Source organism: Phaseolus vulgaris, chromosome 3 (genome assembly GCF_000499845.2).
Source record: "Phaseolus vulgaris cultivar G19833 chromosome 3, P. vulgaris v2.0, whole genome shotgun sequence".
Lineage (NCBI taxonomy): Eukaryota > Viridiplantae > Streptophyta > Magnoliopsida > Fabales > Fabaceae > Phaseolus > Phaseolus vulgaris.
In genome coordinates this window covers 50,482,957-50,505,143 of record NC_023757.2, presented here as the reverse complement: position 1 = coordinate 50,505,143, position 22,187 = coordinate 50,482,957, and the positions used below count along the sequence as shown (strand labels likewise).

The window sequence follows — 22,187 nt, the reverse complement described above, 5'->3', positions numbered from 1 at the left end:
TAAATTATTAATTACATTAAATATTACTAAAAAAAGTTATAACCTAGCTCAAAAATATTATAATTACATATGAAATATTTCTATGCAAAGTTTTTCTTTCTTGAATGTTAATAAGATTTTTTTAATTTGAAATAAATTGGAATCAGAGAATATTTTCATATTCATTTAGGAGCTCTTATATTTTGAAGAGATTTTTTAGAGTGAAGAAGAGCACCTATTATATTTTCAGATTCATCTAGAAACTGTGATTCCTGGGAATCAGGGGTTCAGATAGGGGTGTTCCAAAATTAGGTTATAGTGACGTAATTCACTTTTTTATTAAATGAAGTATATTTAAACGTTTATATGCATTTCTTATCGTGTTTCATAAACATGGATTTTTTTTAAAATATATATATAAAGAAAACATGATGAGAAAAAATTTCAAAATAAAATTAAACGTTTAAAAAATAAAAGAAAAAGTAACAGAAATGAGTTGTAAAAGATAAAAGAAGAAATCAATAAAGTAATAAAATTTTATTATTTAATCTATAATAAAATTGTGTATTCTCTTCTAACAAACTGAAGATGATAAAGTAAAAATAGTGATGCAAAAGAAAACGGAAAATTCCATGCGTAGCAATCTTCTCTGCTTCCTTCTCTTCTTTACCATCAATTTTCTTCTGAACCCTAACCCTAACCGTTAAGCATTCTCCATCAAATTCTTTCCTTAAGCGCAACAACAAGATAATCCATTCCCAATTGGACTCAATTCGCAGCAAAACCCTACCAAATTTGGATTTCGCCAACCCTGATTTCCGATGGGAGGAGACCCCCTCCCTCTGCCGCCGTCGTCCTCCGGTGACGATGGCGACCCCTTCGGTATCTGGTACGGCAACATCGACTACCTCCTGAACATCTCGGCGATCGGCTCCGCCTGCTGCCTCCTGATCTTCCTCTTCGTCAAGCTCCGCAGCGACCACCGCCGCATGCCGGGGCCCGCCGCCCTCGCTTCGAAGCTCCTCGCCGTATGGCACGCCACCGGCCGCGAAATCGCCCGCCACTGCGGCGCTGACGCCGCGCAGTTCCTTCTCATCGAGGGCGGCAGCTGCGCCCTCCTCCTCTCCCTCGCCGTGCTCTCCGTCACCGTCCTCCTCCCTCTCAACCTCTCCGCCGGCACCGCCGTCCTCGACGACGGCTTCTCAAGAACCACGATCACGCACATCGAGAAAGGCTCCCCTCTTCTCTGGATTCACTTCCTCTTCGCCGTTGTCGTTGTGGTTTTGGTCCACTTCGGGATTTCCGCCACCGAGGAGCGTTTGAGGATTACGAGGTTTAGGGACGGGTACGGTAATTTGAGTGATCCTACCTCGAATTCCACTGCTATATTCACTATAATGGTTCAGGGTTTGCCGAAAATTATAGCCGCTGACTGGGTAGTGTTGCACGAGTATTTTCACTATAGGTATCCGGGGAAGGTTTATAAGGTTATTGTCCCAATGGATTTGTGTGCTTTAGATGATTTAGCCAATGAATTGTTGCGTGTGAGGGATGAGATTTCGTGGCTGGTGGCCAGGATTGACTCTCGGCTTTTGCCAGACGATGAGCGTGACGGTGGTGTCTCCCACACCGGATTGTGGGCTTCAGTGGTTTGTTGTTGGAAATGGTTGAAGGGTTTTTGTGTTGATTTCATAAGGAGGTTTGGTTATAGTGATGAAGAGAGGTTGAGAAAGTTGCAGGAGCAGAGGGCTGACTTAGAGAGTGAGTTGGCTCAATATAAAGAAGGGTGCGCGCCTGGTGCTGGTGTTGCATTTGTTATGTTCAAGGATGTGTATACAGCTAATAAGGCTGTTCAGGATTTTCAGAATGAGAAGAGTAGGAGAATTGGAAAGTTCTTTTCTGTTATGGAGTTGCGTTTGCGGCGGAACCAGTGGAAGGTTGAGAGGGCTCCCTTGGCCAGTGACATTTACTGGAAGAACATGGGGACGCCGAGGATGTCGCTGAAGTTGCGGCGGGTGTTTGTGAACACTTGTTTGTTGTTAATGCTTTTGTTCTTCAGCTCACCCCTTGCGGTGATCACTGCTGTTAAGAGTGCTGGGAGGATTATCAATGCTGAAGCTATGGATAGTGCGCAGCTGTGGTTGGCTTGGGCGCAAAGCTCTAGCTGGCTAGCAAGTATTATATTTCAGTTTTTACCCAACGTGATCATATTTGTTAGCATGTACATAGTGATCCCTTCTGCTCTTTCATATCTCTCGAAGTTTGAACGGCATTTGACAGTGTCTGGGGAGCAAAGGGCTGCACTGTTGAAGATGGTTTGCTTCTTCCTTGTGAATCTCATTCTCTTGAGGGGTTTGGTGGAATCGTCGTTAGAGAGTACCATCTTGAAGATGGGTCGGTGCTATTTGGATGGAGAAGATTGCAAGAGGATTGAGCAGTATATGAGTGCATCGTTCCTGTCCAAATCATGTCTTTCCTCACTTGCATTTCTGATTACAAGCACTTTCTTGGGGATTTCGTATGATCTGTTGGCACCCATTCCTTGGATTAAAAGAAACCTTCAGAAGTTTCGAAAGAATGACATGCTTCTATTGGTGCCAGAACAAAGTGAAGAATACCCTTTAGAACATCAGGACACGGAAAGTAGTCTTCAGAGACCACTAATGCACAACAGTGCTTATGACATTGCCAATGGGGATGAGGTTGAGGGACAAGATCTTTTTGTTTATCCGGTTACTGGAAGCTCACCTGCTCCCAAACAGACATTCGATTTTGCACAGTATTATGCCTTTAATTTGACAATTTTTGCCCTGACTCTAGTATATTGTTCCTTTAATCCCCTTGTGGTCCCTGTTGGTGCTGTATATTTTGGATATAGATATGTGGTTGACAAGTACAATTTTCTGTTTGTCTATCGAGTTCGTGGCTTCCCTTCGGGCAATGATGGTAGGTTAATGGACACTGTAATATCCATCATGCGTTTCTGTGTTGATCTATTCCTTCTTGCCATGCTCCTATTCTTCTCAGCTCGTGGGGACTCTACAAAGTTGCAAGCTATATTCACTCTTGGGTTATTAGTCATGTACAAATTACTGCCTTCAAGTAATGATAGTATACAACCAACACTTCTGGAGGGCATTCAAACCGTTGATAACGTTGTTCATACTGGGTCCATCGATTATGAGGTCTATTCACGGCCCAGGTTTGATTGGGATACCTCCCAAAGGTAACTAACTCAGACTTTGATATGCATTGGTTGATATCATATAAAGATGTATCTGTTCCCAAACCAGTACGGAACTTGGAAAAAAAATAGTGGTGAGGGATGGGGACAGAGTGGAAGCAGGGATAGGAAGAACTGGGAAGAGGTTTCTGGTAACTGGTGTTCATAATTTGCTGTAATATTCATTGATGACATTTCATTCTTCTCTACCACTTCTTGCCTGATTCCAAAGCTTAACCAGGATGTTAATATCTGGAATGTCATGATTTTTTTGTGAAGTTCATAGCTTTCCAGTTTCTGCAAATTTGAGGTTGTGTTATGCTACCATTTTTAATAGGTAGGTCCCCAACATAATTGGAAAAATTTAGGGGGAATGTTGGTTTTATTTTCGTCATAAAATTGGTTAGGGGCAAGTGGTGCCGGTCCCATTACCACCACCTACTTGCATTAAAGCCAAAGAGCCAAATAAGTCCTCGTTTTTTAAAAGTATTTTTTAATAGGTTAGGTATAATTTAAATAATAGACTCATTCATGTTATTTACTATTATGCTCTTTTTATATAGACTTAACTGTTATTTTAATTCCTCCAATGTTTAATTTTAACAGAGTAGAGAACTAACCAAAGTTTTCTTCAAAACCGATTGGTCATTAATAATGAAAGTTTAGTAGTTTAACTGTGTTTAAATTAGTATTGATAAATATTAATATTAATATTAATTTTCGGAGATTAACCTCACATTCCAATCAATGTCACTCTTAAAGAACAATAATTATTTTGCGGATTCCAAACAAAATGTAGAATCAATTAAGTGTATTAAACAATGTGTGGAAATTAAAATTGATAAAAATAATCAAACCAACCTAACGGATAGATATATTCCCGGCTTCTTTCACAAAAGTCTGAGCATCTACGAAAATACGAAATGTTTAGTTTGAAAAACTATATATTTTCTATATTTTTAATTATTAGTTTTAGTTATTTGTCTTTACATTTTATTTTTTTTTCTGTAAACATTTGGTGAATGTTTGAATTAACAATAATTGCTTTTATGGTTAAAAAATGTTTTTCTCCTCTAGATTGAGTATTCAATAATATTCAAGATTTTTTAAATGTATTTCTTAATTTTAATTTTCATTTAGTTTTGAACATTAATAAATTGTATGTTTTATGTTTTAGATAAACTAAATTTAAGGACTATTATAGGCCTAAAACAATCTTAATCTCCTGCATTATAAATAAAAATACACAATTTGTATAGAGACAGTGACTTTCTCCACTCTTTCAAATACCCAACCATTAGCCTAAAAAGTTGTTTCTAATTTTTCTTTTATCTCTATTTATATACATATTTATTAACTGATTATATCTTTCAAGCTGTTGTTTGTCTCATATTTATTACTAAATTAATATTTTATAAGAAATTATCATTAAGTTAAAATAAATTTGTATAATAAATATAAACTATTTATCTTAAATTAAAAATACAGTTTATAGATTCAAAATTATCTATTATAAAATTTTAGTTATCTGAAACTAAAATTTATGTTATATGAAAAATGTTAAAATACTAGTTAAAACACATTTATTAATTTAATTTGTAATTGAAAAAATGAAGGTTGCCTTTAAATGTTTTGATTGTTAATTATTGTTGAAGTCACTAATTATTTAAATACAAACTAGATATTTATTTATGAAATTATAAAAAGAGTAATTATGATGAATAATTAAATTAAATGCATAAGCATGCCTAAGTGATACTTGTGTATCCTAGATGAGTAGATTGTAGATTCTTAAATGATACTAAAATAAACACAAAAATATGCATTTTAGTAATTTATAAGACGAAATGAATGGTTTTAAGGAGTCTCATGTTGTAAAGGAATGTCATATAGTCAAAGAATGATGCTATATTCACTATGAACCAAACAAGTGCAAAAAAATTCAATTTTATTTGAGCATGTACTTATCTCTAATTTGTGACATGGAAGTTTCTCTGTGTGAAATGTGTGGTTATACTTTCAACGTAACTGATAGTCTTTACTATAACCAATTCAACAAGAGGATAAATAGATTGAATAGCGAGTCACATGTCATTATTTGCTCTTTTCTTTTACTTCTAACTTATATTCTTCTTCATCACTTGGGTCAGAACATGCATCATCAAGCACTCAAAAGCAACCTTGTTGATTTAGGCACAGACAGAAAAAGGGTTGAATCACAACCCCTTTGTCCAAAGCCCAAAAAGCTCTCACCTTCCATACCTGAATTCCTCAAACCAATCAAGTGTACGAAACACAGGTTTGATACTATTCATGTAAAACATATGTTTTTAACATTCGGATAATATTACATGAACATTGTAACATAACATGCACCCAAGTAAAACATTTTTTGTTTCTGTCATATCATATGACCAATATGATTCTCTCTTTCTCTACATGTAAATTGGCACATGATATGAATATTTCTTTCATTTTTTTCTTTTGATTTGTTTTTTCTCACCAGTCAATCAAATATTAATAACGGAAGCGAAGTTCTCAATATGATCTCTGAAAAGGTTTGAGTTTTCTTAAATTAATGAAAAACAAGTGATTAGTGAGGACAATTAGATTACATATACATAGTTGTGATGGTGGTTAGTGAATGTTGTTAATGCAGAATCCAGATGCAAGGGAATTCCTCTGCAATGGATGTTTACCTTGTTATTCGGGTTCTCCTCCACGCAGAACACAGAATCCATTGGTTCATGACGTGCAGTTCCTTCACCAAGTTGAAGTTGTTTCACCATTATCACGAGCCAAACTCTCTGATAAATTTGGTTTCATCTCTGCTTCCCCCATGTGAACCAGCAAAGTAGTCACCACAAGAAAGAATTTACACTAATTTTAGTGTAGAAGTACATTGAAGAGATTGATGTAGATCAGGATAATTAGTCTTTGAACACATGTTCTTAATGATGAATATGTAAATAGTTATGATATATGCTTAAAGCAATATAAATAACAGATTTTGTTGTGTAAACCAGCACCCCAATATGGTGATTTGGTTATATACTCATAGATTTAGGTAGGTTTTATTAGGACTATTATGATTTTGTAAGTTCTTATTGTTTTATTAATTTTTTAATATATCCTTTTATGTTTATGTAAATGAAGATTCCATAAATAATGATGGGGTTTTTAAAATTGCTTCAATTTTGAAAAAGCCATGTTCATAAAATTCATAGAAAATGATGGTTTTAAGAAGAAGAAATTTAGTTGGAATAGTAATAACAGTGTATTGTTTAAGAAATGTTTGAGGAAGTTGAAGTTTGCGATGGTGTATTTATAGAAACACAACGGGACAGAACAGAGGAGCCGCCATTGGAGAGCTGAGAAGCTTTTGAAAAATGAAAGTGCGGTGGTGGGACCCACTCACATGGCCCTGCCATTTTCATATTATAAAGCTGGCTCACTCACTCACTCACTCACTCACTAACCACCTCAGACATCTTCACAGTGACCCAAAACGACACTGTTTCGATTCAAGATCTCAGTCAAATCACACCAAGATCTTCTCTCCTTCCGCCGCGCCAAACCCTAGGCTCCACCGTGCGATGCGGGGTTTCCCGGGAGAGGGCTAGTGCAGAGGACCCGAAGGAAGAAAATGCTCGCTTTCGTTTTCGTCGTTGTTGTGACCTTTATCTCCCTCTGGGGGTTTTGCCAGTGCCACGACCACGTCTACACCTTCACGATGCACCACCGCCACTCCGAGCCCGTCAGGAAGTGGTCCCACGCCGCCGCCGGAATCCCTCCTCCTCCCCAAAAGGGCACCGTCGAGTACTACGCCGAGTTGGCCGACCGCGACCGATTCCTCCGCGGCCGCAAACTCTCTCAAATCGACGCCGGCCTCGCTTTTTCCGATGGCAACTCCACCTTCCGCATCAGCTCCCTTGGATTGTACATTTTATTCTCTTTCACTTTCTATTATCGTTATTGAAAGGTTTATTTTTCAAGAATTTAATTTATTCACTCTCTTCCTACTCTTGTGTAATCTTAAATGATGGGAAGATTGAATTTTGTAATAATTATTTCAAAAGCTTTTTAATTAGTTGATAATGTGAACATTAATATATGAATTGTTGGAAACTAGACTCTTCTTTTAATTTAAATCAATTAATAATTTCTTTTTAAGGTTTGAATTTTGAAGGAGAGTGGTCATCTTTAGAAAGAAGAAATTTGCTATTTAGATATGGATAATGTTTAAGTCTGAGCATTCTTTGTTAATGATTTTTGTGAGGAATTTTATTTCTTGGAGATTGGTTCCTGATTTTCTTTAACTTTTTTCTTTTTCTTCTGGAGATTCATACAGTTTGCATTATACGACAGTTGAAATAGGGACACCAGGAGTGAAGTTCATGGTGGCGCTTGATACCGGAAGTGACCTGTTCTGGGTACCCTGTGATTGCACAAGATGTGCTGCTACTGATAGCCCAGCCTTTGCTTCAGCCTTTGCTTCAGTATGTTTTCTTTTCTTTGTTTCGTTGTGACCGAAAATGATGTTCTTCCTATAGTATATTGTTGTTGATTATGGAGTTCTTCTCTAATTGGTTGTAGTTGTTGTTTCTGTCATGTTGCAAGAAGGACACTTCTTTTAACATTCCATTGAGTGCATGTTTTTTGTTATTAGAAAAATTGTATGTAGGTCCCATTCAATCACGTTCTAGATATGCAAGTCTTGTGTTTTGTCCCCTGCTTTGTTTCTCAATTGAAAACCTTGTTGTTGCAGGATTTTGACCTTCAAATATACAATCCTAATGGATCTTCAACTAGCAAGAAGGTTACTTGTAACAACAGTCTGTGCATGCACCGCAACCAATGCCCCGGGACATTCAGCAACTGCCCCTACATGGTCTCTTATGTCTCTGCTGAAACGTCTACGTCGGGGATACTAGTGGAAGATGTTCTGCATCTGACAAAAGAAGATGATCACCATGATCTTGTTGAGGCAAATGTCATATTTGGGTTAGTTTCCTTCCTTGTTAAATTACCAAAGCTAATCAATATTACACTTATCTGAGTAATTTTAGCAATGGTATTGCAGATGTGGACAAATTCAGAGTGGATCATTCTTAGATGTTGCTGCTCCCAACGGTTTGTTTGGGCTAGGTATGGAGAAAATATCAGTTCCTAGCATGCTATCTAGGGAAGGATTTACAGCAGATTCATTCTCCATGTGTTTTGGGCGTGATGGCATTGGAAGGATAAGTTTTGGGGACAAGGGAAGTTTTGATCAAGACGAGACTCCATTTAACCTGAACCCATCACAGTAAGTGGTAATTCCCTGTTACTTGCCTCTGATTGTATGAAATTAAATTAAAATTTATCGAATGCAAAGATAGCTTAACTTCTCCTATGCTTGGATACATCTCACAGCCCTACCTATAACGTCACAGTCACTCAAGTCCGTGTAGGAACAACTCTATTTGATGTGGAATTCACAGCTCTTTTTGATTCTGGGACCTCTTTTACATATTTGGTTGATCCAACTTACACGAGACTTACTGAGAGTGTAAGTACTTGAAGTACTAAAATGGGATAAAATATCCTTACATTTATCTAGATGTTCATCATGGACTAGAGTTACAACAGTTTTTATATTGCAGTTTCATTCCCATGTACAAGACAGGCGGCGTCCATCGGATTCAAGAATTCCTTTTGAATACTGCTATGACATGAGGTCATAAAGCTGTTTGAATTCTACTAATATTATTCATTTTAGTTTTTCTTTCAAACTTTAAGTATTCTTTCTTATGATGAACAGTCCTGATGCAAACACAAGTCTGATTCCTAGTGTAAGCTTAACCATGGGAGGTGGAAGCCATTTTGCTGTTTATGATCCAATAATTATTATCTCTACTCAGGTGTTAGTTCCTGCTGGATTATTCCTCAAAATAAGTATCCAACAATGGTGTTAGCTTTGATCTACGTATAACTAATATGATTTTCCTTCACTTGTCATTTTACAGAGCGAACTTGTATATTGTCTAGCAGTTGTTAAAAGTTCCGAACTAAGTATCATTGGACGTAAGTCTCTTCTACTTTCTGAATAGTTCATCAGAAGTGAATTAAATACCCCTGTGGACAAGTATAACTCTGAACTAAATCAAACTTAAAATAAGAACTCCTCTTGTTAACAACTTGGTGTATTGTATCAGTGCACCATTGCTTCCTTTTCTCCCAAAAGATTCAAACGATGCATGTATTCTTTATATGCTCATTTTCCAGCCCATAATGCTAAATGACCATAAAATAATGATTGTTTACACCTCAGCTTCTGATGTTTATTGCAGAAAACTTCATGACTGGCTACCGTGTGGTATTTGACCGAGAGAAGCTCGTATTGGGATGGAAGAAATTTGATTGTCAGTATTATTTTCTTCACTATATGCTAATTTTTGTAGCCATACTTTAATGCCTGAGAGACAAATGCTCACAGTTTGAGCCTTGAACAGGTTATGACATGGAGGATCGCAATGTGATCCCTATAAGACCACACACACACGCAGATGTGCCTCCTGCTGTCGCTGCCGGGCTTGGTCATTACCCTTCCACGGATTCAACCACAAAGTCCAAATACAACTCTCAGAGGTCAACTGCATCACCATCGCCACATTATACCCTTACTTTACTTCCAACTTTCCTGGGATTTCTTGTGTTTTGTTTTGTTTATATTCTGTAATCATTCATTTGTATCGTCAGTGATAATTTTTTATCCTACGTGTTGATATAAGAGTATGATATAGTCTAATCACGAAAAATTTATATATGAATTTTGCCTCCATGATATCACCACATTGTAAATCAGTAAATGTCATTTGCATTGTAGTTTTCCTTCCCAATTGTTATTTCAACATTTGAGGTTTTATTTCAACGTCAATTCATCTAGCAAGTAACAGTTGTGGTGGCGTGTAAAGTAGAGATGGTTTGATTTCAACATCAATTCACGAGGGCATGTTTGTGTTCCGCAAGCTGGGAAGAACACGTAATCTTCATTACTTTAATTCCACCCAACCTGTGATCCGTAGCTGTCAATGTTTTAAACTACGACCGAAAGTATTATTTCATGAAATGCACACTTCTATTGTCATTTAACTATGTCTCCAATATATATTTTCCTATGCCTTTATTTTGAGGCTGTTTCTTCCTGTACCTCCTTAATTTCTCCTGGTATTTTCAAAATTCAGTTGAAAAGATTATTTTTTTCTTTCTGAAAAAAAAATATATTTCGAATTTTATCTGAATTTTTTTTTCTATTTACACCTGGATTATAAACTCCGAAAGTATTTTTAATCCATAAATACTTTTCAAATTCTACAATTTAAAATATGTTTTTTCTTTAAAAAAATACATTTCTGAATACAGAATTCATTAAAGTTATTTCTAGATTTGAAAATACTTTTAGATTTAATTCGGAAATATCTTCTGAAAAGTCTAATAATTCGGAAATATCTTCTGAAAAGTCTAAAGTGAAATACTTTTATATTCTCAAATGATACAAAAGTACAATGACAAAAATCAATAATCCTTGAATAGATTTTTATGTGCAAGGGGATAGAACCATAATAAATTACTTATCTGAATTTCTTTTATGTAGTCAAAATATTTAATTAATCTGTTATTGATAAGAGTAGGTCCAAAGTAAAAGTGTTTTCACTTATTTAATTGTCGAAATAGGCTTCAAATATTCCTTTTGCAATATTTGTTGGAAAAGAAATACAGAAAAATGATTGTTTCTTCCTGCACCTCCATATCTTCTTCTGTCACCTCCATATACATCATGAAAATACATTTTTATCCTTTTTTGTCACTTCCATAAACTAGTTTCTGGATTATGTAATCCAGAACACATTTGAAAAAAGACTTCCGGATTACATAATTCATAAACTAAATAAGACTTCCGAATTATGTAATCCAGAAAGTAATCATGCATCTCAAAAAAGGCTTCCAGATTACATAATCCAGAAGTTAATTATAAATTTAAAAAATGACTTCCGGATTATGTAATTCGAAATATTATAGAGGGGTATTTTTGGAAATTCAAAAATTTATGGAGGTGAGAAAAGAAGGTATGAGGTGCAGGAAGAAACAGTCCAGAGAAATAGATAAACATTGAAGTAGGCTAGTTCGTTTCTTAATCTTTCTGTCTCAATTTCGTTTTACACCCCATAACTACTTTCTACACCAAAATAAATTTTAAAATTCCTCCTTTTACCATTTTCTTAAATGATAATGAAGATTCTATAACTCCATATTTGTTCTTTCTTCTTTATAGGAGTTGGGAGATTATGCAAGTTTAATATCAACAATTTCACACAGCAATAAGGTGAAGATCAATAGGTTGTGAAGCTTTAAGGTGGGTAAATATTTGAGTAAGTATATTGAAGTTCATGTTTTAGTTTTCAAATGTCGTTGGGCTTTGGATTCGAGTTATTTATAGGCAAATTCTTCCTACATCCAACTTTTGGCAATTGCTTCTTGCACCATATCACTGCACCTAATCATAGGGGAAATTACGAAAATACCAAAATACCTTTAAAAAATGGGGTACATATAAAATTACATTCTGGACCCCCTTTTTCATAACACAATAATTTCTTTCGAATAAATTTTTCCAGAATGAATTATTTTTAATTCCGGATTTTTTTATCTGGAAAGGAGTTTTGATTTTTTTATCCAGAAATTCCAGATTTTTATTTCCGGAATAAAGGGTATTTTTGGAATTTTTGAAATTATGTTGGGTGCAAGTTCAAAAGTGTTTGGTGCAGGGAGCATTTGCCCCAACTTTTTGAACCTACACCCTACACTTTTTTAAATTCCCAAAAATGTAATGGAAAAAAACATTCCGAAAAAAGTAAATTTAGAATATTATTGTGTTCTGGAAATTGAAATTCAGAATTCTATTCTCGAAAAATAATTTCAAAATGTAAAAAATACATTTTGAACATAAAAAATCTAGTAATATTTCAGAAAGTGATCCGAAATGTATTTTATCTATACTTTTTTTTTTATTTAAGGGCATTTTTGTTATTTTACATAAAATCGAGTATGGATTCAAATTTGATAAGGTGCAAGAAGTAATTGTCTTTTTTTCTAAATTGTATAACCCGAAAGTCCCCCAAATGTATTCTTTCATCCTTTTTCCAACTTTCCCTAAATTCTCAAATAGCTACTGAAATATTGGACCGGAATACATTTCCATTAAATTTTGCAAGTAAATATCTGAAATTATTCTCATTAAACGAATATTTACCCAATTCATCATCTGTGTTTTATTTTGGGTACCATATAATTTAAGTACAATTATCATTCTTCCTACTTAAGCGAGTGGATATAAGAGAAGATAACTGTTTCTAATATTTTTTAATAAAATTTATATTAAATAACAGGTACAATCCCATGAAAAAATAACATAACAAAATATAGGAGACTAAATCAAATTTATGAAAAAAAAAATAAAGAAAATTTTTAAGAGTAGTCCAATTAATTATAGTGAGAGTTTAAACAAAGATTAATCCTTAATTGCATTCAGCAATAAAATTCTATGATATATACCTTATTAATGTTATTTTATTTTTTAGTTAACTTGTTTTTGGGGTTATTTTGATTTTCTTGGAACAACGTCTCAGTTGGAGCTTTAAATCTTTCTGATTTTTTTTTATCCATTTTTTAGATAAAAATTAGATACCAAAACATTTTTTTTTATTTCATTTTCCTTGCATATTTTTTCGTTTCTCAAGTTCTCTCTCGGAATTGTTTAATTCTTTAAGTATTGTTTAAAAAATAAAGGGAAGATTGCAAAATACATTAGATCAAGAGAGAAAATAATAACTCTACAGATTTATTAATTTTTATAATTATCATTTTAAAATATATCCATAATGATTTATCATTGGATAAAGTGTAAAATTGGTTTTGATGAAAATAGATGCAAAGAAGTCTACACAAGTGTATTGAATATGATGGGTGCGACCACAACGTGTAGACTGGTTTCATCTCCTTCCTCTTCCACACCCTCTTCCAAGTCTTTCAAAGTTTTCCACAAATGAAGAGACTCATTTCTGCATTATTTTCTATAAGCACTTCTCATTCTAATTCAAACTACTCTATAATTAACTTTAAATCCTAAAAAAAAAAGGAACATCCTCAATTTGTACCTTCATTTAGTTTAAAGAATTACACACTCCTCCTCTGAGCTTGAAAAAAATAAAATAAAAAAACTCTTTCAAAATTAGACTTTTCATGTAATCTTATTTTAATTATAAGAGAGATTTACCCTCACTTATATGTTATTAAATATTTTTATCTTTAATCAATGTGAGATTTACAACACATCCTCTCATACTTAGAAGTCACCTGGAAAAAAAAAGAATGAAATGGAATTTTTTGAAACATCGAACGAAGTAGTCGTTTATATGAAAAAAAGATTCGAATTTTTAAGAACTCAAAGGATCCACTTGCATTCGTCAAAGAAAGTGTGGATCCCCGTTGAGTTCTTACGCTTTCATTTCAAAACCCCAATTAAAACTAATAAATAAATAAAAAACTTAAAACTCACCTGTAAACTTTTAATTTAATTCAACTTTATAAAACTTATATCCACTATTTTTATCGATGTGAATTTTCTAACAAAAAGTTTTTCATCGTGAGATGGAAAAAGTTCCTAGTAGTACACTGTGTCCGAATAAAAACAAAAACAAACATTCAAACCCTCCAAGAATCGAATTCGCGTACTATAAAAGTAAATTTCAAACCAAAAGAAAAATTTGTATTATAATTTTATCTAAGATAAAAAAAAAATGTCTATCTCTAATAAAGAAAAGTTTAAAACTAGAAAATTAAAAAGTCGATCTAAATTAGTTCAATTTAGATTTTATTTTTATGTTTAAGTGGAATCATATGTTATTTTTCTGGTTAATTGGGATGGATTTTGAATTAAAAATCAAATGAAAAGGCCTTATACTTTTCATCAACCTATTAAATTGTACAAAGTTGATTGTTTCAAAAATATTTGGAAATTTTTGAATCTCTTTGGTGCTAATGCCATGAATCAATTGTCGTTTCATCATTCATTCATGCATCACCAAGAAAAAAACACAAAATAAAAAAATAAAAAAAATCCTAAAAGAAGAAAAACCTGCAACCACAAGCAAAAGACTGGGTAAACAACTTCACCCATCACAATCAATAACACTAACTATTAATTACTGCCACTTTGCTTAACTGAAATGAAAATTTCACAATTCATAAATAATTTTTTTTATAGTAAATAAACAGTTTAGTTGCTTTGGTCTATTGCATGAGTTCAACTCTTAATTATGTAATTATATTCAAGTTTTAATAGTGTGGATTTGGTCTTTTAAATATAAAAAATGTTATTTTAGTCTTTAAAATTTTTAATTATAATAATTAAATATTTCTTATATTTTTTTTTAATTTGAATTTACTAGTGTGATTTTTATGGATAACATGTTTGAGATTAAAATTTAGTCTTTTCAACAAGTTTTCAAATTAGAATCTTATTAATAAAAAAACGTGATTAAGAGATAAAAGACCATTAATTGATTTTTTTCAATAAAAATTGTGGTCAACAATACTCCACATCAATAAAATGGTATAAAAACTTATATATTTAGTGAAAGGATTTAGTTAACATGATTAGAATCTAGGAAACTAAAACTGCATATTTAGAATATTTGAGCAACTAAATATGATAACAATTAGAACAAATAAGAGTAAATCGGTTCAAAATCAATTCAACAAAAAATATTAAAGAAGATAAAAAGTCTTTTTCTTGAACTGTATAATATGATAAGAAAGAAACATTCTTAAATGGAATTGATGTTGAAATTAGGGGCGCCATTGCCTCCACAAAATGAGCACCGGATTGATGAGTAATTTGGATTCAATCTATTGGTTCTTTATGCACAAGAATTAAAAAAATTAAAATTATATTAAAAATAAAAAAATATTAATATATTTGTAATATAGAAAATAAAAGCTGGAAAATTTTATTTTATTTTTTATTAGAGTATTCCATCAAATTTTAAACCAATTTAACTTTCATAATATAAAAGTTAATTAAAAAAATTTAGAAAAGAAAAAATATATTTTAAAATAATTTTTTTAAACAACTATTTTATTTTTCAAAATCTAAAACAACTATTTTAACTTTTAAAATTCGATTTATAAAATTCATGAAAAAAAAATTAAAAAATACAAAAAAAACACTTTTTTTATTTTATTTTTGTGCGGAGCCACAATCTCATATTTGATAATGAATATTACAGTTTTTTTTTTTTTATAAAAGTTTTCATGTTAGGCATTACTATGCAACTTGACATTTCAGCTAGGCTGACACCTCAAGTAACAACAATTATCTGCCATCACATGAAAAAAGTATTATTAAAAAAAAGAAAAAGAAAGAAAATACAAAAATATGGGGAGATTAGACCAAAACTCACATGTTAACAAAAACGATACATAGGTAGACTATACCTATTCATAAAGAATTCTAAGAACAGACTAGATGGAAGTCTATTATACTAATGAAATGATTCTCTATGAATGAACCCTAAATTAGTCAACTTATCAGCACATGCATTTCCCTCACGAAAAATATGAGTAACCCTAAACCTGATTGTCCTACAGAAATTAAGACAAGTATTCCATCGATTACGAAACATCCACGGAACATTAGTCCTAGCAGTAAACGCAGCACAAACCAAGACAGAATCACATTCAAGCCAAACATTAGTAAGTCCCATCTTTTGAGCTTCCTCCATAGCATGTATAACTCCATAAAACTCAGCAACCAAAGCAGTCTGAACTTCAAGAAATCCTGAAAAAGCACCAATAAATTCTTCCATACTCCCACGAAAAATACCTCCAGAAGTAGCAAGACCGGGATACCCCTAGCAGCCCCATCAGTGTTAATTTTAACCCATCCTGGTGAAGGAAATTCCCATCTAACAGGAAGAGGACGAAAAACTTTCCCACTATGAGTCTTAATACCAAAAAACTTAATCACGTTGAAATCCAACATATCATTTTTCATTGAAGCTTTAGACGAATTTCCCACTAGACAAGTTAAATCTTTAATTACCGAAATAGCCTTAGAAACCTCAATCTTATCCTGAAATCTAGCATAATTCCCCATACGCCATATCATCCATATAGAAAAGGTTATCACAGCAAGCTTAATCAATTTAACTAAAGGACTACCATCACTCTTAATAAAAGAAAGAAGATCATCCTTATTAGAGAAATGAGAAGTAAGAAAAACTTGTCGAACCCAACTCCAAATATGTAATGCATTAGAACATTCAAAAAATAGATGTTGAATAGATTCTTCATACTTTTCACAAAGCGTACACATAGAACATATATGCAAACCCTTATTCTGAATATGCAGATCTGTAGGAAGTCGCCCATGAAAAATTTTCCAGAGTACTATAGTTTTGGAAGGCGAAATAGATGAAGACCAAATGAACTTACCCCAACCACATGGAACTCCTGGTTCCAAGAAAAAAGCCCTAGCCGATTTAAGAGTGAAACGACCAGACTCATCTAGAATCCAATTAGGAATATCTTGTTCCTCTCTAACCATTATATGATTAAAAAAATGCGGCATCTGCTGTAAAGATAAGAGAATATTCCAATCATAACCTAACCAAAATTGAGAGACTGTATCTGGAATGCTGGCCCCATCAGAGAACCATGCAATATTTGCTAAAGAAGTAGTAGAACACCATTTATCATTCCAGAAATTAATAAAAGAACCTGTACCAACAGTCCAAGAAGTATAATCAAGTATGATAGAATAAAATTGTTTAATTCCAAGCCAAAGAGAGGAGGATCTATAAACCATTCTAAACTCGTATTTTGATTTAAGAACTCTGGCTTTCAAGAGTAAAGACCAAGGTTTGTTGCTATAAGCAAAGTTCCAAGCAAGCTTAAGAAGATATGCATTATTTTCATGATGAAGATTAATAATATTCAAGCCTCCATCCTCAAGAGGTGAACAAATTTTCGTCCAATTAACGGTAGCGATACTTTTTTTCATAATATCACTAGTCCAAATAAAATTTCGGCACCACTGCTCAACTTGCTTAATAAGTGAAACAGACCATTTATACATATTAAAACTATAAGCTAGAAATCCAGTAATCACTGTATTGACCAGTTGGATCCGACCCATCATGCTAAGAGATTTACCTTTCCAAGATGCTAGTTTCAATTTGACTTTATCAACCAAAGGTTGAAGAAATCGACACTTTGGAGCACCAACAAAGATACACACTCCTAAATAATTGAAAGGCAAAAATCATGACTACAAGAAAGAATATTTTGAATTTTGGTGACAAATCTTGGAGAATTATCCATGGTGAAGAAACTACTTTTAGAGTTATTAATATATTTACCAGAAAAATCACCATATGTTTTAAGAAAAGTACTCAAATTTCGAAGAGACTTAATATCCCCCTACAAAAAATAAAAATGTCATAAGCATACAAAATATGAGAGGGAGTGAGATAACCTTTCGGACTAGCCATATTTAAAATCTTCTTATCATTCACAAGCTTAGAAATACCTCTACTAAGAACTTCCTCTGCAAGACAAAAAAGTAAAGGAGACAATGGATCACCTTGTCTTACACCTCGACTGCAGGGAAAGAAACCCACCAAACTTCCACTTATTTTGATAGAAAGCATAGCTGAACGGAGAATTGTACTAATCCAACTGACAAACGATGGGTGAAAACCAAAGCGTTTCAAAACTAATAATAAGAACTTCCAACTCAGAGTGTCAAAAGCTTTATGAATATCAACTTTGTAAGCCACATTACCTCCTCTAACCTTTTTAGAAAGCATGTTAATAGCTTCAGAAGCAATACCAATGCAATCCTGAATCTGTCTACCCTGCACAAACTCATATTGATTAGGAGAAATGATTCTAGCAGCCACAAGAGCAAGTCTATCCGCTAGTATCTTGGAAATAATTTTAAATTTGAAATTAGCAACAACAATTGGCCTGTAATCTTTAATGGAATCAGCACCCTAAATCTTAGGAATAAGAGATACCACATTACTGTTAATTCCAAGGAGAACCCAATTTTGTTTAAAGAACTGTTGAGCAGCATTACTAACATCTGTCCCAATAATTTCGCAGCAAGAATGATAGAAAACACCACCAAAACCATCAGGACCAGGAGCACTATTACCGTTAAGATTAAAAACAGCATTCTTGATTTCAGAAAAATGAGGACATTTAATCAACATCATATTCTCCTCAGAGGAAACCATCGTAGGAATATAAGTACCAATAAAATCTTCCATATTATCAGCATTCAGAACATTAGAAATAGAATCAGCATAAAGATTTTTATAAAAGTCCAAAATATGATCCTCAATGATTTTAGGATCCTCCGTAACCTCATTATCAATCCGTAGATGATGAATCCCACTAGAATTATTTCTCCTTTTGACCACAGCATGAAAAAAAGCGGTATTTCGATCTCCATCCTTGAACCATAACATCTTAGCCCTTTCTTTCCAAAACAAATATTGACAGTGAAGAGCACGATCAAGCACCTCCTTAGCAATCTTTTCTTAATAGAGAAGCCCATCACTATCAGACAAACTAGCAGTCTCTAAGTTTTTTTGAATACCAAGGAGGATACCCTGCTTAAGAAGAACTGCATTGTGAACATTACCAAAAGAATTTTTATTCCAGTCTCTGAGCTCAAGTTTCAACCTTTTTAACTTATGTTGCAAGATAAACATAGGACAACCAACAACCTTATTAGCCCAAGAATCATGAATAAGCTTCATACACGAAGTGTCCTGAAGCCACATAGAAAAGAAACAAAAATTGCTAACCTTCCGCAAAGAATTACTAGCAAGACTAGCAAGAATAAGGGAATGTCTTCTGTGAATTCTATGCAACCCTCTCCTTCCGTTACACTAAGTATAACAAGATCCAATAAAAGGCATACAAGAAAGATCATTAGTATTAATCCATTCCAGAAATTCATTACAAGAAACCTGATTAGGAGCCACCCCCCCCTTACAGTCATCCGCCGAGAACACAACATTAAAATCTCTCATAATACACCAAGGCCCTGTGAAGAAACTAAGATCCCTCCACAAAAATCGTCTAGACAAGTATGTGTTTGCACCATAAACACTTGCAAAGCTAAAACTTTTATCCTGCAGAAGACAAGTTACAGAGATAAATTGATCATTAACCAAGAAATTTTGGACAAGATTAGGAACCGACAAACACCAAAGCTTAGCAACTTTATTAACAATAGGAGACGTAGCCACCAAATGCATATTAACAGATTTGAAAAGGACGTCGAAAGCATTAGTGTACGACATCATGGGTTCAGCAAGAAAAACCAGGAGAGGTTTATGTAGGTTAAGTAAACTAAGCAACATCTCCACAGTTTTGTGGTTTCCCAATCCTCTGACATTCCAAAAAAATGAAGAGACCTTCATTGCGACATTGTAGAGAGAACTGCCTTAGCAGTTTTCCTAGATTTACCAGTCCCCTTAGGTGGTCTCCCTGGTTTTCTTTTAGTGCGAACTGTTTCTTCCCCATTATCACTGCCATCCTCCTCCATCTCATTAGAGTTAGCCCAAAATTTTGAAACAACCTGATTTTCAATATGATCAGAATTAATTCCAACAATGGTAGGCAGAATAGTTGACGCTCCAATATGAGAATCACCTCCCACATTTATAGTTTCCAAACCATCAAGAGAGGAAAAGTGATTTTGAAGGACCAACGATATTGATTTAACATCCCCAATATATTTAGCCTTCCAAGGGGAGGTATGAGGCGACTGAGATGGTACAGTCACAATAGCAGAGACCTCCACATTAGGATTAGTATCTACATGTGATTTAGCCCTCCTAGGAAAGGTAGTACGCAACGGAGATGGTACAATCACAGGAGCATAGGCCTCCACCTGATGATCATCAATAAGAGTCGTTGAATGTGACTCTAAGTCCTTAGCTTGAATAACAACAAGTGAATCCAAAGTGGGAGTGGACAACCCCTGCTTGGGTGAGGACCTATCATGATCTGAAGCATCCTCAAGAGGAGGCATATCTGCAAAATCATCCTCCCTTCCATCTGTTTTATCAACAAGGTGACCCAAAGGTGACCCTACATTAACCCCACCAGTAGCATCAACTTTCAAATTATCCATGGGACCTTCTAAGAGCTTCATCTGCAGATCTTTTTTTCGATATTCTTTACGTTGGGTTGGAATCGTGGTCCTCCCTTGTTCCTGTTCATCAGAAGGTGTCTTTTGAGAAGGTTTATGTTGAGGCCCAAGAACACGACCCTGGTCATGGATCACCCGGCACTGAGCAAGCTCGTGCCCAATCATCTTACAATGAGAGCAAAATGGAGGGAGCCATTCATATTCCACACCAGCTACAAAAGCAAAGTCTGAACGTTCAACCAAGAGGTGATCAGGAAGAGGGGACAACAGATCAATATCCACCAGCACTCTAGCAAACATACCCCTATTCTTTCTCATAGTATGCTCATCCAAAGACAAAGGAGTACCAAGGCCTCTGACGATGGAAAATATTGTCCTTGGTTTCCAATACTCCAAAGGCAAATGGTAAATTCTAACCCAGGTCTGAGCTTTGGTACTCTTCATGGTAGCTGGGACAAAGTCTTTTGTCCAGGCAAACAGTCTCAATAAACCAGGAGTTAACTTCAGGGAACCCATCCCGAGGGCCCAGCGCATGTCTTCTATAGAAGCGAACTCAAACTCATAGAAACCCTTTCCAAGAGGAATTGCTTTCCATGGTCCAAGAGCTTTCCACACCGGCTGCAACTTTTTAGTTAAATCCAGGTGTGTGAGAGGTTTATCCCCCTTAGATAGAATAACCCGACCATGGAGATGGGTTTTGCAATCCTCAAGACCAACCAAGTAATCTGCCTCATCAATCCGGACAACAATCATGTCACCCTTAATACAAGGGGTAGGTAGCTGGGACAAAGGAATGTCACATGTATTTCCCAAAGCCTGAGCAAAAGTCTTCCTTTGACCGGACATTTTATTATCTGGACATACTTTTCGATCCATCAAACAAGTCCATGGAATGAGAAAACCCGTAGAGCCCTCCGCCATTTTAAAAGGCTAACAAGTTGCCGCCAAGAACTTCCGCAAGACACACGGAATAGCAATCGCACCGCACCACCACGCGAGCCAACAACTCTACTGTCGCGCGAGCCACCACCGCTACAGTCACCACCGTCGGTCGTGCCGGACTGTAAACGCCTCGCACCAGCCCAACAACCACTGTGCTCCGTCGACCAGGCACCGTCGCGCAAACGCGAAACCACACGCCACCGCACAAGACTCTTGCACCGCACCACGTCGTCTTCTACAGCTCTCGCACCACCAGCGAACCACCTACAGTTATACAAAATAGTTATAAGCAAATAAGTGAACAAAATAATGAGTGTACATCTATGAGGTTCAGATACGTTTCATAGATGACGTATCCGTCTTGGACACACGTATATCGGTGAAGTGTCAAATTCAAAAAATATTTGTTAGGTTCCTAATAATTCTAACACAATTTTAACATAATTTATAATAAAAAAAATACATTAATCTTATTATGATTATAAAAGTAAGGTATAAATCCTTTTGAATCGGTCATGAAAAACATTATTCTGCTACACAAAAATCTAAAACATACTTATACACATAAATTTTGATTATCAATTTATATGATTCATAATTATATAATATATCTGTGTCTCCTTATTCTACATTTTAAAAATTATACATATTTTCATATCATATATTTTAGAGATTATACTTATCTCTATATCTTATATTTTAGAAATTATATATATTTTCATATTCATCCGAGTATCTTATTCATGTCCGTCATTTTTATCATTTTTA

At 34.5% G+C, this 22,187-nt stretch overlaps 3 protein-coding genes across 4 annotated transcripts; all 3 read left to right on the top strand.

Annotated features, from left to right (window-relative positions):
• The first annotated feature begins 549 nt into the window (after nucleotides 1-549).
• On the top strand, nucleotides 550-3,506 carry LOC137808501 (CSC1-like protein At4g35870). The gene has a single exon (XM_068609642.1). The coding sequence runs from the start codon at nucleotides 801-803 to the stop codon at nucleotides 3,207-3,209; it is 2,409 nt and encodes an 802-aa protein (XP_068465743.1). The 5' UTR covers nucleotides 550-800; the 3' UTR covers nucleotides 3,210-3,506.
• A 1,398-nt stretch (nucleotides 3,507-4,904) lies between these two features.
• LOC137808503 (uncharacterized) lies at nucleotides 4,905-6,280 on the top strand. The gene is made up of 3 exons (XM_068609645.1): nucleotides 4,905-5,501; nucleotides 5,709-5,760; nucleotides 5,862-6,280. Exons 1-3 carry the CDS (start codon nucleotides 5,161-5,163, stop codon nucleotides 6,045-6,047), a joined length of 579 nt encoding a protein of 192 aa, XP_068465746.1. The 5' UTR covers nucleotides 4,905-5,160; the 3' UTR covers nucleotides 6,048-6,280.
• Nucleotides 6,281-6,555: 275 nt separating this feature from the next.
• On the top strand, nucleotides 6,556-10,083 carry LOC137808500 (aspartyl protease family protein 1). Of its 2 annotated transcripts, none has more exons than XM_068609640.1 (10): nucleotides 6,556-7,141; nucleotides 7,554-7,701; nucleotides 7,971-8,206; nucleotides 8,286-8,510; nucleotides 8,618-8,753; nucleotides 8,848-8,921; nucleotides 9,006-9,105; nucleotides 9,211-9,268; nucleotides 9,535-9,606; nucleotides 9,697-10,083. In XM_068609640.1, exons 1-10 carry the CDS (start codon nucleotides 6,849-6,851, stop codon nucleotides 9,921-9,923), a joined length of 1,569 nt encoding a protein of 522 aa, XP_068465741.1. In that variant the 5' UTR covers nucleotides 6,556-6,848; the 3' UTR covers nucleotides 9,924-10,083. The 2 variants fall into 2 exon arrangements, with proteins under 2 accessions (XP_068465741.1, XP_068465742.1); XM_068609641.1 differs by having other exon boundaries at nucleotides 7,544-7,701.
• The last annotated feature ends 12,104 nt before the right edge of the window (nucleotides 10,084-22,187 follow it).

Coding starts and splice junctions, on each gene's coding strand:
- LOC137808501 (XM_068609642.1), top strand. CDS start 801: ATGGGAGGAGACCCCCTCCCTCTGCCGCCGTCGTCCTCCGGTGACGAT.
- LOC137808503 (XM_068609645.1), top strand. CDS start 5,161: ATGTACTTATCTCTAATTTGTGACATGGAAGTTTCTCTGTGTGAAATG. Junction 5,502..5,708: donor ATCAAGTGTACGAAACACAG/GTTTGATACTAT, acceptor TTTTCTCACCAG/TCAATCAAATATTAATAACG. Junction 5,761..5,861: donor TCAATATGATCTCTGAAAAG/GTTTGAGTTTTC, acceptor TTGTTAATGCAG/AATCCAGATGCAAGGGAATT.
- LOC137808500 (XM_068609640.1), top strand. CDS start 6,849: ATGCTCGCTTTCGTTTTCGTCGTTGTTGTGACCTTTATCTCCCTCTGG. Junction 9,106..9,210: donor TAATTATTATCTCTACTCAG/GTGTTAGTTCCT, acceptor GTCATTTTACAG/AGCGAACTTGTATATTGTCT. Junction 9,607..9,696: donor GGGATGGAAGAAATTTGATT/GTCAGTATTATT, acceptor AGCCTTGAACAG/GTTATGACATGGAGGATCGC.